The 16,022-nt window shown below is 41.5% G+C and overlaps 1 protein-coding gene across 1 annotated transcript; it reads left to right on the plus strand.

The window, feature by feature from the left end:
- The first annotated feature begins 1,414 nt into the window (after window positions 1–1,414).
- Window positions 1,415–10,933, plus strand: C1_1H19orf53 (chromosome 1_1 C19orf53 homolog). Its single transcript, XM_078685548.1, has 3 exons — window positions 1,415–1,567; window positions 2,223–2,278; window positions 10,316–10,933. The coding sequence occupies exons 1-3, from the start codon at window positions 1,471–1,473 to the stop codon at window positions 10,490–10,492; spliced, it is 330 nt and encodes a 109-aa protein (XP_078541674.1). The 5' UTR covers window positions 1,415–1,470; the 3' UTR covers window positions 10,493–10,933.
- The last annotated feature ends 5,089 nt before the right edge of the window (window positions 10,934–16,022 follow it).

The following is a 16,022-nucleotide window of genomic DNA, read 5'->3' on the forward strand; positions in this document are numbered from 1 at the left end:
ACCATGTTTATTGTGGTGTAGTTTATATGCCCTGCGGGTGTGCATCTTCAAAGGATGGTGGGGCTTTGAAATGGCCTGTTGTCGTCTGCAGAAGGGAGGGATACACACAGCACATAACCATCTACTATACAATGAGAGGCTATATCGTGCCATGACTGAGTGCCCTTTCTTTTCTGGTACTTTGCAGCTTTGTGCCATTTCTTGTGTTTTAAGATCTTCTTACATTTTCTTGCCGCTCAAATGGATGTAATTTCTGATGTTTGTATGTTTCGATCATCTTCATTTTGCTCACAAGAAAGTGTCACTCATAGTCGCTGAAATGTCACTCATATTTACACTGAAATTAAAAAAATGTCACACATGCCAATCTGAAACCTTGGCAGCTATGACTATAAAGTGTGGGTTTGTCATTGTAATCTTTTCCCTTTTTCTTACCCACCCTCTGTTTAAATGTTTAACGACATTTTCTCTCCAAATCATTTGAAATGCTTATGTTTTAAAATTCTGCGTTAGTCTAAACAGAATAAGAAATTAATTTGAGTTTCATGTTTTATGAGTTTTTGAAAGATTTACTTAGATAAAGATTTTAAAACTTTCCCGAGTTTGTGGTTATTTATGAAATGCTAAATGTTATTATTGCTACCTATTTTCTCTCTAACTCCCTTGATCCTTTAGGACTTTAGGTATCGGTGACTTGGATTGGTAAGATAAATGGTATAAAAATCCAAATGGTAAAAACCCCAATTGATTGAGTGTAGGTTTACCTGTTTAATGTATACATAGATATATGGGACCAGGTGAGTATGTTGAGGAGGTGAGCCAGCGCTCTATCACCAGCATACTACAATAAGACAAACAACATATTGTGCAACACAAACAGCATGACTAGAATAGGAAAGTTAAGAATTATAAAACTGTTTACATCTGTAGCATGGCTTCCAACGCTGGCAAGTGCTAGAACAGAATTTTTGTTCTTTGAATAAACTCAGTGATCGGCGCATAGGAAAGAGCAGAGACAAATGACTACGGGAAATGTGGCCATAATTAAATAAGCTTGACTGGCTGAGCACAGTCAGCTTTTAATGAATATTCTGCTCTGCGTGGGCACACTGAAGTCACACGAGCTCCTCCTCTCTGCCTGCACGCTTTAAAAATTCCACTTTAAAAATTCCACCCAAAAAGATTGAAAAGTAGTAATTTTGCACAGAGGAAAGTATTACTCTAAGAAAGCCGCCCAATACAAAATGTAGAAATACACTACAGAAACTTAGGGAGCACCGGCTTTTTCCCAACTCGCTATGTGTCTACACAGACTTCTGGTCCATCTTCTATATTTATCATCGCCCTTAAGTAGTCCTATCTTTGTGTTTATGACAGCGGACCATCTGGACTCTTTCCATGCATGTGGTGGTTAGTCTCTCTTCTATTTTCACTGCTCTTCGCTCTTATCCTGCGACGTTCATAGCAGCCATGGCGCAAGGAAAGCAGAAGTTTAAAGCTCAAAGACCAGGAGCGAAGAAAACCGGCAAAGCGGCCAAAGGGCCCGCGGGCAGAAGTGCAGGGGCAGGTGAGAGTCAAGGGAAGAGGGTAGAAAGGAAGGGTGGATGTAACAGTTGTGAGAGACAAGCAGGGAGTGAAACGAGCGAGGTGAAGGATTTAGTCTCGGGCGAGGGGAGGGATGTAGCGGGGACAGCTTCAGCGACAGCGGAGGACAGTGAGGCGACAGTCGGTGGCGACTGCAGCGGGATAGCGTAAGAAAGAGATAAGAAGCTGGCTTTGGGAGGCATGGGTTATGTAATGCGGCTTATAAGAGCTCCACTACTACGTGCACCGCATACGCAGTAAAGGCAGTTAAAAAAAAACTGAAATTATGTCTTGAACCTTTATTAAAACCGTTTAGGTTTGTTTTACCTTTGGTGTGGGTAAGTGTTAGCAGTAAAGTATACAAGGAAGCAGACCCACGCGGGAAATCAAACGAGAGGTAGGTTGGAGGTACAGAGGATTGTGCGGGAAGCCTGAAGCGATTAGCTGTGGTAGAGATGGTGGTTTTGCGGAGGAAAGGTGCTATAGGATACCCCTACGGAGAACCGGGAGACGAGGCCAGGACAGAGAAGGAAGTAGAACGATGTGTCCATTTTCATTACTATTGCAATTGGTGAGCGAGGAGTAGAAGTTTCATGCAAAGCAGAATTCGTGATTATTGAACTGTTCTGCTTTCTCAGGTCGTGTCATTGCTCCAAAAAAAGCTCGCGTTGTTCAACAGCAGAAGCTGAAGAAGGTGAGTTTTCAGTATCAAAAACTTCATGTGTTTGCACAAATGCACACGATTGTGTGAATGTGATTAACAGCACAGGTCCTGCATGGACCCTGCTCTGTCAAACACAGGTGAACAACTGGACATTATGCATATGAGCCCAAGCTGAACTGTTCAGCTGGGGCTCAGCTCGGGGCTACAGAAGCGCCTTGGCTGTCAGAGACAGGTTCTACTCAGACAGCCTAGTGCTCACCAGCACTAGCTGCCAGTGAGCCTAATTTTTTGGAGTACCTGTACTCTCCTCCGCAGTAGAGATGTGCCTGTACTCACAGTAGTGAAAATAAGAATTGCTGGTACTTTGTACCTGTGAGTACCGGCCTATTTTCAGCATAGGCCATGCAGCACATTCTCCTGAGTGCTGTGCCGCCTGGGATTGAAGAGCTATACTGCATTGATAAATTACGTTCTTAAAGCGTGTGTTTTTTTTGTATTTAGATTTGGGTGAGAAAGAACTCCGTCTTAATTAAGTAAGGACAATAATAACCTCATACCAGTGTATGTGGATGAATGCAGAAGCGTAGAAGAGATAATACCACTTAAATCAACCATGATTTGCCAGCAGGACCAGACTAGCCGTACCCTGCATCAGTCGTTTCCCTGGGAGACTAGAAGAATGGGGGCCAGCTTTACGGCATTGGGGGCTGGTTTTGTTACTAGGGGCCGATTTTACAGCAGTGCTGCAATATCGTCCCCTGTAACAAAAGCAGCCAGCAAGCATTTCCATCATCCCGGGGGGGCCAGGCAGGGGCTGGTTTGAGAAAACTGCTAGGGCGGCTTTGGGTTCCCAGTCCAACCCTGTTTGGCAGTTATAAACTGCTGCTGTTATCAGCAGGTGAGGGCCTTGTTAATGCGTTTTTTGTACCTAGCTTAGCAACATTAAAAAATGCACAGAATACAGCTAATGTGCTCATTTAAACAATGTGCCCAGGGTTAAAGTTCTATGTTAGGAAAAATGAAAACCCGGTCACTATTCAATTCTGCCACTTTTTTTATTTTGAGCAGATTTTTACACCCTGTGGTTTTAGTCCATGGGCGTTATAGTTATTTTTTATAGTACAAGTTTCATCATTTTGATTAACCTCTCTAATAGTCTGAGGATTTACTTGTTGTTGCACAGAAACACAAGTTCATGTATTTACAAATTATACAATTTACACCAAACAGACAATTGGGATACAAATATACATTGACATTTTTACAATACAATTTCTACAATACACTTTTAATAACTAAGGTCTAAATTGTACCCTACTAACAAATTTAAACACCAGACCTATGCAGTATGAATTATGCCTAATTGAGGACTGGTCACGCAAGGGCATACATTTTAATAACGTTGTTTTGTTAACTGGGTATACAGCGTTATATTTTTGGCCCTTTGCGGATTAAATGTTCATAGATTAAGACGAACAAAGGTTAGCCGACGCGTTTCCAAGCCCGTATTTTATTCGCCGGACTTTTCTTCAGGGCTTTTAGTTGGGTACCTATGTAAAAACAATGGAGGACACGGTTCAGAGTAGGACCTTTACTTGTGTTAATTAAGTACCACAAGTCATTAGTGTTCGTTATTACCTTTTCAAAAATTGAGTTTGGGTCTGTCCTGGTTCGGACTCTTGATTGGCGAATGGATAGTTCTGCAGAGATAAATAGGCACAAAATGTGTCTACTTTTTATATATAGGGCATTATGTCACTAAGTTCTTATAAATTTTACAACATCAGGACTTACGTTTGTTGGTTTTCTTTATTCGTAATTACTGCCGGTGGTTGTCTTTTTTTCTTCAGTAACACAATTTTTAGGGAGCGGCGGCAGGAGCAGGGTTAAAGTTCAGCAGATCTTGTAGTGATGCAGTGATGAACTGCCACCGGCACGGCCTGCCAGGCTGAATGGATGATATCCACAGTCGGAATTGTTGGCTTTTAGGCACCCATCGTTTGTAACTCGCAGGACCCCCATTCAGGTGCCCAAGTTCCCAAGCCCAACAGATGCACAGTTCGTCAGGTCACCAGCACCGTGAACAAAATACATGCCATCTTTCTAAACTGCAGAGTGCCACATTAACCCCAACCACGTGCAACATATAGTATCAAACTGCGCAGACATTCTCCCCTTTATAAACCCATGTTCAACGCCAGATACAAAAAAATCAATGGGTTTTAATCAAGGTACATGTTTTTAGCCACTCTGTGTGGCTCGTATAATAGCACTCAAGGTCAGGCTTTGCTGCTGACCTTTTAAAGAGACAACAAAAAGATAAAGTGCGAGATCATCTGGAAGACATCAAATACACAGGGTGCAGTTTGAAGTGAAATTCGCCATCTAACCCTTTCAAAATGTGACCGCGTGTAAATGAAGTTTCGGGGCACCTGTGCAGCCGAGGGGGAGGAAATCTGTGACTGTGTGTGGCGTGTTAATTTAAAGAAAATGTGTGAAAAAATAATCAACAAGAGATGTTTGCTGGAACTTGAGATGTAGGGACGAGCGGATAAGAAACTTGAAGCATGAACGACTATGGAAGTAGCACTTTCGGCGTGCTTGGGTACACGGAAGGGATAGACCGGGGCACACCACACCAGAAGTACACTTGAGGTACAGCCCACTCGGCTATCCAGCAGCCGGGAGCTGAAAATAACTAGGAGTCCTGGAGACAAAAAAGCCTAGAGAGTCTTCACCAAAACCTACAGAGTGGGAGGGAGGGCGAGAGGTCACAATGGAGACGAGGATGACAGCCCTAGGGAAGCAGGCTTTGCGGCCTGCAGATCGCTTCAAGCGTTAAAAAAATAAATTACGAAACTTGGCCGTGCCCAGCAATATTTTGAGCGAGGATATGGCGTAACATTTAGTGCCGACTTTGTAACTGGGGAACCAGGCTTGATTCTCGGCTTCGGTACTCTCTGTGCCTACAAAAAACCCCAATTTAAATACATGATGATCGTTAACAAATGGAGATCACTCTGATCAAAAATATTTTTCTAAAAGGCACTAATTCGATCTCAAAAGAAAAATAACACCACCTCAAAAGAAAACCTGATCGATCATATTCCTTTCCCACCAAAAAAAGTAGTTTGACAAACCTACTATAATCGTAACTAGTGGAGCGATATTGTACTTGCTCCCTTGTCTTGGGTAAGGATAAACACTAAAAGAGGCATGACAAATGCATGCCATAAACAAATGGGAAGAAAGAATAGGAAAGAGACAATGGAGCCAGCAAATAGCAAGCCTAATGGCGGGCTGTAAGTCCACAGAGTGAATACAGCATGTTTCGAAGAGACTGCATACGCTGCCCAGGTTCGACTTAAAAATGAGATGAGAATGACGAATGAAGACACAGATAAGGAATGGACACCTAATTAGTACAACAATGTAATTCAGTAAACACTACAGCACAATCTATTTAAATTGAAAAGGATTTACAATAAAAACAAATACAAAAATAGGGACAGAAAAACACATGAAAACAATACTAAGAAAATGAATTATAAATGGATAGTAGTGACAGAAACCGTCACCTGGTGGTAGTCCATACCTGTAAACTTTCAATACATGAAGAAAAAATTGTGGCCTATTCACAAGAATCAATAAGTAGAACTTTCAAATGTCATATCAATTAAAAACTTAAAAAAGGAATGAATACATTGTGTGTACCTTCAAATAACCTATAGTACCGATCTATCAAAATGTTCTTCGGTCATTATCCAGGTTAGCAACTTTCCTTACAGAAGAAGAAACTATTTTAAAAGGAATTAAAAAATCTCATTGAACTACATCATCTTTCAAAACTAGTGCTGAACCGTAATTATTAGTCAATGTGTTAATCATTCTAATTACTTGTCATTTCTGTCCCTGCTGTCTATCCATTTATAATTGATTTTCTTAGAATTGTTTTCAAGTATTTTTCTGTCCCTATTTTTGCGTTTGTTTTCATTGTAAATCTCTTTCAATGTAAATAGTTTGTGCTGTGCTACTTACTGTTTTAGTTTTTGTACTAATTGTGTCCATTCCTTATCTCTGTCTTCATTCTTGTCATTCTCATGCTCATTTTTTAGGTCGAGCCTTCAGGCAGAACGCATGAGCGCTGTCTGTTGGCGACCTATTGTGTTTAGCAAAAAAACTCGAAAAAAGGCTTTCAACCCACCCATTACTTACCATTTGTTGGCATCATATTCTTTGCTGCCTTTTCATTCTGCAGCGCCTGTATGACGCCACTTTGTGTCACTTTTCTTTTTATCTTGTGCATGGACCAAGTACACATGTATTTAAATTTGTCTCCCTCCACTGCTCCTACTGTGAATTGAAGTGCTATATCTCCTTTTTTGGCACATTTGAAGAGCACAAATTTGACCAACCATATTGTAGTGCATTAAAGTTTTTTTTAATGCTTGGGGAAATAGTGATTTACCCAGAATCACATAAGTTTATTGTGCCTATTTCGAGACTCCAAGCCAGTTCCGAAGTCAGCAGCTTTGGCAAAAAAGCCACATTCTCTCCCCTTTATTAATTTAACCTTACGTTATTGAATTGCATCTTTAAGGTGGGTCATTTGTCAATCTATTTTTTTCTGCTGGATATGCGGAGTTCAAAAACTCACGTGCAACAGCTGCATCTGGACTATTCAATTTGCCACAAGTCAGCTGGAATTCCTACCAGATGTAGGTGGCGGGATGTGTACTTCTGCAGTTTATCTTTACAAGTTAACATTTTCTGTGACATAATTTTCTTAATTAATAGAAACTCGATGTATCTGACCAAATCTGAGTAATAATTCTTCTGGAATTGAAATAACAGTAACATTTGCTTGTAGGGGCGTGTTTCATCACACAGTAGGATTTTGTCAAGTGTTTTATGGTTTGTGTAAAAAGGTTTTCAGTGGAGCTTAGCACAAACCATGCAGTTTAACTTTTCGGGTCTGCTCCAGTTACACGCAAGAACTGCGGCTAAGTTTCTTTTAATTGCGTGACAAGCCTATCCTATCCATGTTCCAGTTGTAATTCCTTTTCTGAGTCCCAGACTAACACTCCGCCTCAGTTTCACTATATAAGCACCAGCTGCAGGCTTTTAGGTCTACTACCATTTTATCAGTACAGTGACTAACTCCCTCCGCAAATGCATGGCAACCTTTTTTTCTGCCCCTTTCCTGCAGGCAAAAGTTGGCATGCATGTCAAAAAAATGTTCCCCAATCGGAGTCGGCAAACGTTACACAGAGCAGTATACACCTGAGGAACCGTATGCAGAATATTAAGATAATATTCAGTGGTGGCCGGCATTATTTGCGAGCATGTGGGGGGGCTAGTGGGAACGGTAAATAAATGCAATTATAAAAAGAATCACTTACCTTGCTGCGCCAGTCTTGCGTATCTGCTCTTGCTGTCCTCGTCACTCCGAGGAACAGGAAGCACAGCAAAGTCTCCCCTGACCAATCACAACGCAGCGTTGTGATTGGTTTTGAGCGTCCTGGTTCGACACTCAACCAGGCAATGAGGGCCTGGGCCTGTTGTCAACGCAGGCTGTAATGCAGCCTGCATGGAGATCTGGGAAAGTAGGCATGACTGGTTTGGGCGTACCAAACAGTCATTGCGCACTTAGGAGTGGGCAAACCACTCCTCCCCATAGCTGTTCCGAGAGGAGAGCAGCCCGCCCACCTGCAAAGGAAACATAAAATGATAGTAACTAAAAGTTACCATTTTTATATTTCCATTACTTCAACGCTCAAAAGCAGTGAGGTGATACTCCTCCCATAGTGGAGGAGCCCCCCATGGTTATATTGGAGGCCGCAGTCCTTTCCCTACCACAGCTGCGTTGCGTGTCTCATTGCAAGTATTGAAGCAATATGTTTTTCAGATTATACTCTGAGAACCGTAGGGACCCAGTAAACGGGAGAAAAAGCAGAACCTTGCAAAATAACACATTCAAAATCCTGTTTCCCTCCCCTTAACACCACTCAGCAAGTGAAATAAATGGAAGACTTAATTTTGCTTAATTAGGTGAATATTGTATGTTGACAAAAGGGCTTAAGTGCATTAAAACACCTCACATTGATTTTTATTGAGGCATGAAGTTTCAAACTAATTTTGATGCAAGGCAATTAAGCACTGGCGGGAGCCCAGCGTGGACACATAATTATGCATAATGGCAAGTGTCACAAATTTTCCAACACCCTGCACAGTTCATTGACAGGGATTAGCAAAACGTATAGTTTTAATCCGTGTCAGTACCGGCTCTTTTTGGTCCTCCTGAATTCACAGAGGAAAAAAGTCTTCCCTATGGCCTCCTTTGCTGCTCACATTGAGAAAACGCAATATTACACCTTCGTCACGGGGCTAATTCCGCCGCGGCGCTGGGGAGGGGCGCGCAGCACCACGGTGCTCGTGATGAGCTCAGCTCGTCAAGCTGCACGGTGGCGCTGTGCTCATGACGAGCTGAGCTCGTCGTGACCATGCCCGTTTTTAAGAACGTTCAGCACAGCGGGGGAATTAGCCCCGCGTGTGTCATGGCGAGCTGAGCTCGTCATGAGCACGGAAGGGGTTATGAGTTCTCCACTGATGTATGGTCCCTGGTTTGTGCAATGGTGAAACTCTCCTGGTAATTTTTATTTTGGTACTCTTCGCCTCAGCAAGTCTGGTGTGCAGTGAGCAATATCGAAGCTTGCACTGCTCCATAACTTTGTAAACTTCAGTGACCACTTATGGAGTAATGCATCTCTATTGTAAAGACACTTTACTGCAGCATCAGTACGACTTCCAAGGTGGAGTGGGGTGTTGCTTGCCTCCCGAACTCCACCCCCCACCCCCGTCTTCATTACTATCCCCTGTTCACCCACGTCTCCCGCTTGCCACACACATCTTCTGTCGTGGCATGACCTATAGCTTGCCGACCCACTCTCCTCATTGTTGTTTACCCCTTCTTCCACCACCAGAAAAAAAAACATTGATTCAACCAGCGCTAACAGCATCATAGCAGTTCTTCCTAAGCATTGACAAAGGCAATATATCTCGCCAACCAAGCGTGGCTGCTATGTAGCAATTGCATGAAAGTAAAAAAAAAACACTAACCGCGCCGTATCGCGTTAAAAAAACATTTTAGCCAAGCTGCTGTATATTATGACTAAACATATTGACAAGGCCAATGGAGCTTGTGCAGGCAAGACCTTTTAGACTTTACCAATGCGTGTTTCATTTTGGTCTTTTACTATTGTGACATTTGGATTGCTGTTATTAAAATCAGTTTTTGTGCCCTGTTGAAGCAACATATATAATCAGTACCAGTCGCAAAATACGTGTTTGCCATGCTTTTGCTCAAAAAGAATTCCTGGAGAAGAACTATTAGTAAATAAATAATATATTATGAACTCTAATGGATGCCTGATGAAGTTCTGTTCTCAAAACACTTTATTTGACCTTGAAACAACTTGTCTTTATTTAACTTATTTAAATAGCGCTAGGGGAGTGAAGCACTGTATCAGTTTTTATAGGTCTGATACTCGTCTCCATAGAGCTCTTGCCCCCCCCCCATCTGTTCAATTTGGACTTTATCTACCAGTGTGCATCAGTTCTGACGTGCAGCATCACATTCTATTCCATCCCCAGAACCTAAAAGCCATACATGGCATCACTTCATACAGTGCTGTAAATTGTACCTTAATTATGACTCCTTCCTTACTGCTATTTTTGAGTACCAAGATCCACCAATAGCTCGGCCAGTCCTTTTTTTAAACCTGGCCTACAGCACGGCAAACCTAGACCTTTTACGGGCTGTTTTTCCAATGTCTGCACCTGGATGCTTTAAGGATGTCTGTTTGGGCTAAAAGTGTTAATAAATATTATGTGATCCCTGAAACCTTTGTCCATGAGACCTGCTTCTTAAAACTATTTTTTGTTTGCTTAAGCTCAGTAAACTCTCTTGATGCTTCCTGCCACTGACTTACACTGAAAATTAAAATGAAATGTACAAAAAAGGGTTTATTTTCCTTTGGTTTGTTAACCTGTTCCTCTTCCCAATAGACCCTGGAAGTGGCAATCCGCAATCAGATTGAGCATGATGTCACCATGAGGGCCAGCACCAACTTCCACAAAAAACTGAGTATTCTGAAGACACCAGAGACTGGCAAGAAGAAAGGAATCCAAGGGGGCAGCATGAGCGGTGGGGGAACATCCAGCTCCAAGCATGGTGGTCACTGAAATTCAGCCACCCTCCAAGCATAGCAGCTGCCAAAATGTGACTTTCTGGAGAGTTGCAGCTACTGGAAGATTTGGTGTCTCACTTTAGAGGCTTTGGCGACTGAAAGACGGTGCAGTTGGGAGAGCAATCCTGCAAGGCCCTCCCTTTTTAGGACATTCACTTGTTTGACTGTGAAACTTCCTTTTTGGATTGGACAATTTGTGTGAGTGTGTGGTTAATTGAAATAAAATGGATTCCTTTGGAGGTCTTCTCCTTATATTTCTGCGTGTTGGGGAAGCTGATTAACCAGCCTATTTGGGTTCTAGCTTTCCCAAGCAGGTAGAAATGTCACTTCTCTGGTATGAATAAAAAGTGCCAAGACAGAATTTCAATGTTGCGGAGCAGGATCTCCACCCCTTTTATTAAGGCTTTTAAATAAACTCTTCATCCGCTAATTTTAACCATGTTTGTCTTTTTTAGGTCTCGCCTAGGCAGTGCACATTTGCTGCTCTAGGAGATTACCTTTTGGAATCGGTCAGCTCTTTTCAAGCACTCGTGCTTGTGACGGCATCCACCGTACTGCACAGTTATACAAACAATGTAACAAGAGGGAAATAAATACAATTGTATAATCCTTCAATGTTACATTGTTTGTATAACTGTGAAGTACCCTTGATGAATTTCAAAAGATAAAACTTTTTAGTCTATATACCCGTGTTTTGAATATTTATTGTTTTGTGATTGGTTATTATGTCCTCACAAGGAACAAAAATATTTCTTAGATAAAAGACATTTGAATAATATCTCTCTGGCGAGTTTATCAATAATTCTTGCAGTTAGAAATATATATCAAAAGCAATAGAACAGAGTATTCTAAATAAATCCCTTGAAGGTGCTTTTTACCCGTTCATTTGATTTGCCCAAGCCCTCCAGGGTAGATTGGGTTTCCCATTACATTCAATACTTTAGGATGTAGGCCAGCTTTTGGACAATTCCTATTCCAATTCTTCTTTGTCCTTTGGTAGAAATAGACAACTCACCTGCTTGTATATGTTTTGTTTTAGCAATGTCTGCGATGCTGTGGCACTTTGAGAAGAATGTTGTATAGGTTTGCCCGTTTTATTTTAAGAGTACCTTTGTAGGTATATTGAAACTTGATGTACAGGCTTTTGGATGCATCGTTTACATTCAAGGAAACAAATTGTGCACAGGAGCAACTCTGTCTGTGTGATCCAAACAGGAGAGCTTGGAAAATATGAACAAGGACACTTATCCAGTATCCAAGCAGGTACCTGCATTTCTATCTTTCTAGTTTTTCTCGTTCCTTTTTTTTAATGTGTCAGTTATGCCTTACAATACAAACATTTTAGTATTGCAAACATGTTGGCCACACAGCGACCAACACAAACCATAGGGCATACGTTTGAAGGCATAACTGGTAGACGGTGTGGTGTTATGGCCAGAGCTGCCAGTTTTGCAACTGGGGAATTAGCTCGAGTCTGCTATCTGTTGAATACCCTGTGATTCTGGGCAAATCACTTAACTCTCCCTGCGCTGAAAAACAATATGAGTCTGGAGTTTTGTAATCTAACTGGTACTCATGTAAAGCATTCCAACGTCCATGGAGAGAGTTCGCCCTATATAAACAAGCATTGGCATAGCCAATAGGTCTCGCTTTTGGGACCTTATAAGTATTTAGTTAGGCAGCACAATATCCTTGGTGCAACAACATAAACTGTTGCATGGCTAAACACATAAGGTCCCAAAGGCGAGACCTATTGGCTATGCCTATGCTTGTTTTTTAAAGTTGCAGCTTTAACAAAAATGTGTTTTTGGCTGTAAAATATCATGAAACTTTTCAACAGATACAATTCTCTGGGTTCTAATTCAAAGGAGCCACCCCCTACTAAACCAGTTCAAGTCACACAGGAACATACCATACCCTGTTACAACTTGTTCATGGGAGTCCTCTGCCGGACCAACAACTTCATTTGTTCAGTGTCTTTTACGCACTCCAATGCACAAAGGATAACTTCCACAGGTAGCAGATAGTAAACATTTCTGGTTAAAGCTGGTCTACTGGTTTTGTTCTTGGTGACCTTATGGCTCCTGCTGTCCAGACCAGCAATGGATAAAGATTCCATAAGGGGTAAGCAGGCATTACTGGCTGGACCAGGATACCCCAAAGGATTCAATACATTTTATTATTATTATTTCAAAATAAACAGTGGTAGCATACTGACGGGCGTAACACACAAACGCTGTCCTGTTTTCAGTGTGGTGTGTTTTGTGAATTTCAGTGGTGGTTTGAAATCAGTGTTTATTCAGGTGCCTAACCCCCAAAATTAGACAAACTGTGCTTTCCAGTGGTTACACAACATTTTTTTGCATTGATAGTTACAAAGTACATATTTAATTTAAAAGCGATGTAGGAGCATATTTACAAGTCCCTATTGGCACAGGAACATCACTTTTAGTGACGTTCCTGTGGCGATTTGTGTTTCGACTTATTTACAAGGCACTGTTAACTCACTTAACGTGGCTTATTACTGCCTTGTAAATAAAGCGCCCTTTCATGCTGTGCTTAGTGTGAAAGGGGAGGGCAGTGGGTGTTGCGGTGGGCGTTCCACTGCTGTTCTGTACTCTTTGCCGGACTACATTGCGGTGGTGCTGCTGTTAGGTGACTATTCATAGCTGCCAATGCCCCCATGGCAAATGCCTCACTTTAAGGCAGTCCTGACCTTTTAACGGACATTACATTGTATTCTGCGACTTGACATTTAGTTGTTAACGTTGTACCTATTAGCTAAAAACCCCGGCAGTAGAGTGCAGTTGGGTAAAAAGCCAGGATTAGCTGAAGGTATCCCACATAACAATGTGACACCTTGCAGCTGTGAATTTTGTTGGTACGCGGAAAGTCTTGTCATGTTTTCACTCCTATCCCATGTGTCTGGTGAGAGCACTCTTTTCACAGAAACATAAATAATGCATTTACCTGCGATGTAAAGGCCCACATAGTAAAGCATACCTGAGATGTGCTTATCTGCGATGTAACGTCTCTCGAAATATAGACTACGAAGTAATGGTGACATACCAAATAATCACTTTTGGTGTAATATCAACAGGAATATGGAAAAACGTATAGGATCGAAAATTCTGCTTAGGTTCCAAATCAAATGTAGATGTACAATCAACCTTCGTGCAACATCAGCTTAGAGGACCAAAACAACATTTTCGCGCAAAAATCACCTTTCGGTGCAACCTCGCGTTTAGGACCCTTTCGCAAAGTAAGGGGAATTGGGGTAACACATTTAGGAGGAACACCACCCATGGTGCAATATTACCAGGAGTGACAAAACAGTACTAAAATCACTTGCAAGTATAAAATCATTCTCTGATCCACATCAGCTCTTGTGTGTAACGTCTATTAGGTGCAAAAACGGGATTTGATGCAAACCAGTCCTGCTGCAAAATCGGCTTGCATGTGGAAATCCTTCTAGGTGCACACATCCTATTTGTATGCACACAGTTATGTGCAAAATCGCTGATTTCACAAAGTCTGACGGTTTGTAGTATGATATTTAGATGCAAAATCGCTCAGGATGGAGAGAAAATGCAGTAGTAAAACATCACATTAAATGTAAAAATATATGAATTTGCATGGCATGACCCTCGATTGACTGCACATTAAAGTTCAAAATCACACATGATGCAAAATAATTAGAGTGGAATTCGTCTAGGTGTACAATTTGCAGTCTGATGCAAAATCACAGTTGGGTGCAAAATCACCACGGGTGCAAAGCAAGTAGCTGGTGGTATCATATTTAGGTATAAAATAAATCTTGATGCAGGGTGTTGAACCAATTTTAGGAACTCAAACACATTGAGCAGAAAATCCCATGACGGTGCAAAGTCATCCTTGGCACACAGTCCTGCCAGCAGCATTGTGCTGTGTTATTTTTGGAGCAAAATCACATTTAGGTGCCGAATCATCTTTGGCGTGAATAAATCAATATACTTCTATCACATTTAGGAGCAAAATACTTTACGATGCAAAATTAGTTTTTGCCACACTGCAAAGCATCCGCGCTGCTGTACAGCATAGCCACAAAACCTTGCCAAAGCTAATAGCCCTCATAGGCGAGACATATTGGCTTTGCCAATGCTTGTTACTTGTATGTTGATGCCATTGCAACTCTAGTTATAGTGCTAAGGCACAATTTTGGATTGCTGGACTTATTTTTTATTTTATTTCTGCATTTCTGCATTGTGCATCGGTTGTCATCTCAATTTATGGTTGGTGTTTTTGTTTGGCTTTACCAATGAAAATATGTCTACAGGATCTGTAGTAATTTATGCATTGTATAATAGAACCTTCAATGGAAGTACACTAATCAAAGTAGGGGGTGGATGATTAAGGTGATAGGCTCCAGCACATGGTTACAAACACAACAAACAAATGTATAGACGGTCCAGTTATCAAGTGTAACCAATCCGTTATTTGGAGATTGTTCTATAGTGCAAGACCCACTAAATTGTAATGCAATTTTACAGAAAGGTCAGGTTTGTGGTAATACCTATACCCAGGGAGAATGCTATTACTTTGACCCCAGCAAACCACAACGTAGTGGATGGGATGCTTGAATTATCAGCCACTAGCGATCATGCAGGCTGCTTTCCAGTCCATCATTTTTCTTTGCCAACGGTGCCACTCTAGACAGGGACTGGCCATATGCAAATCTCTAGCCAATCTTTAACAGGAACAGTCCATCCCAAACTGCCAGGTCCCATCCAGATAAGAGTAAAGAGTACTTTTAACTGGTTTTGGCCTACTTAAGCCTTGTCAGTGAGGTGTAGCTTGAGTCTTGCAGCACTGTATGGGACCAACGTCTGTGCATTCCTGTCAAACTTTGACCACATCGCTTGCACCTGCCACTACACCTGGTTTAGCTTACTGATTTCCATCAATGCATTACTCCTTAAGCCCTGCACACAATATTTGACCTTGAGTTAAACTTTCTATTTCCCCTCCTTTATTTCTTTTGAATGAACCTCTACTTTCATTCAATCTTCTGCAAGCCTAATGTATATAGACTACTCTGACACTTGACTGTCTGCCTTTTCTTTTAAGCCATATCCCTGTAATCTGACAATATCTGTTCATTCCATCAATCATTTGCTTCTTACCCACACTATTTATCCAGCATAACTCATTAATGTATCTCAAAGAAAGTGTAATAGATGCATGGAATGGTTTCATTGAGAGTACAAGGCTAGTCACAATAACTAATGCACTAACTTTGGGTTCTGGAGTAGTGTGCTACTGGCCGAAAAGTGCTTCAACACCTCGTTTGGGGGTAGTTAGCGTTATATAAATGCAATTTCATTTAAACACAGAGCTATAGAAATAGCAACACTGTGGTATATGTTCTTTTGCTTCGTTCCCACCTGCCGTCACCCCATTCTAACAGCGCTGGCTGACCAGGGCAATTGCCCAGTATGTTAATTGACTTTGAGGCGACCTTCTTGATCTTCCAGTTCTCAAGTGGT

Source organism: Lissotriton helveticus, chromosome 1_1 (genome assembly GCF_964261635.1).
Source record: "Lissotriton helveticus chromosome 1_1, aLisHel1.1, whole genome shotgun sequence".
Lineage (NCBI taxonomy): Eukaryota > Metazoa > Chordata > Amphibia > Caudata > Salamandridae > Lissotriton > Lissotriton helveticus.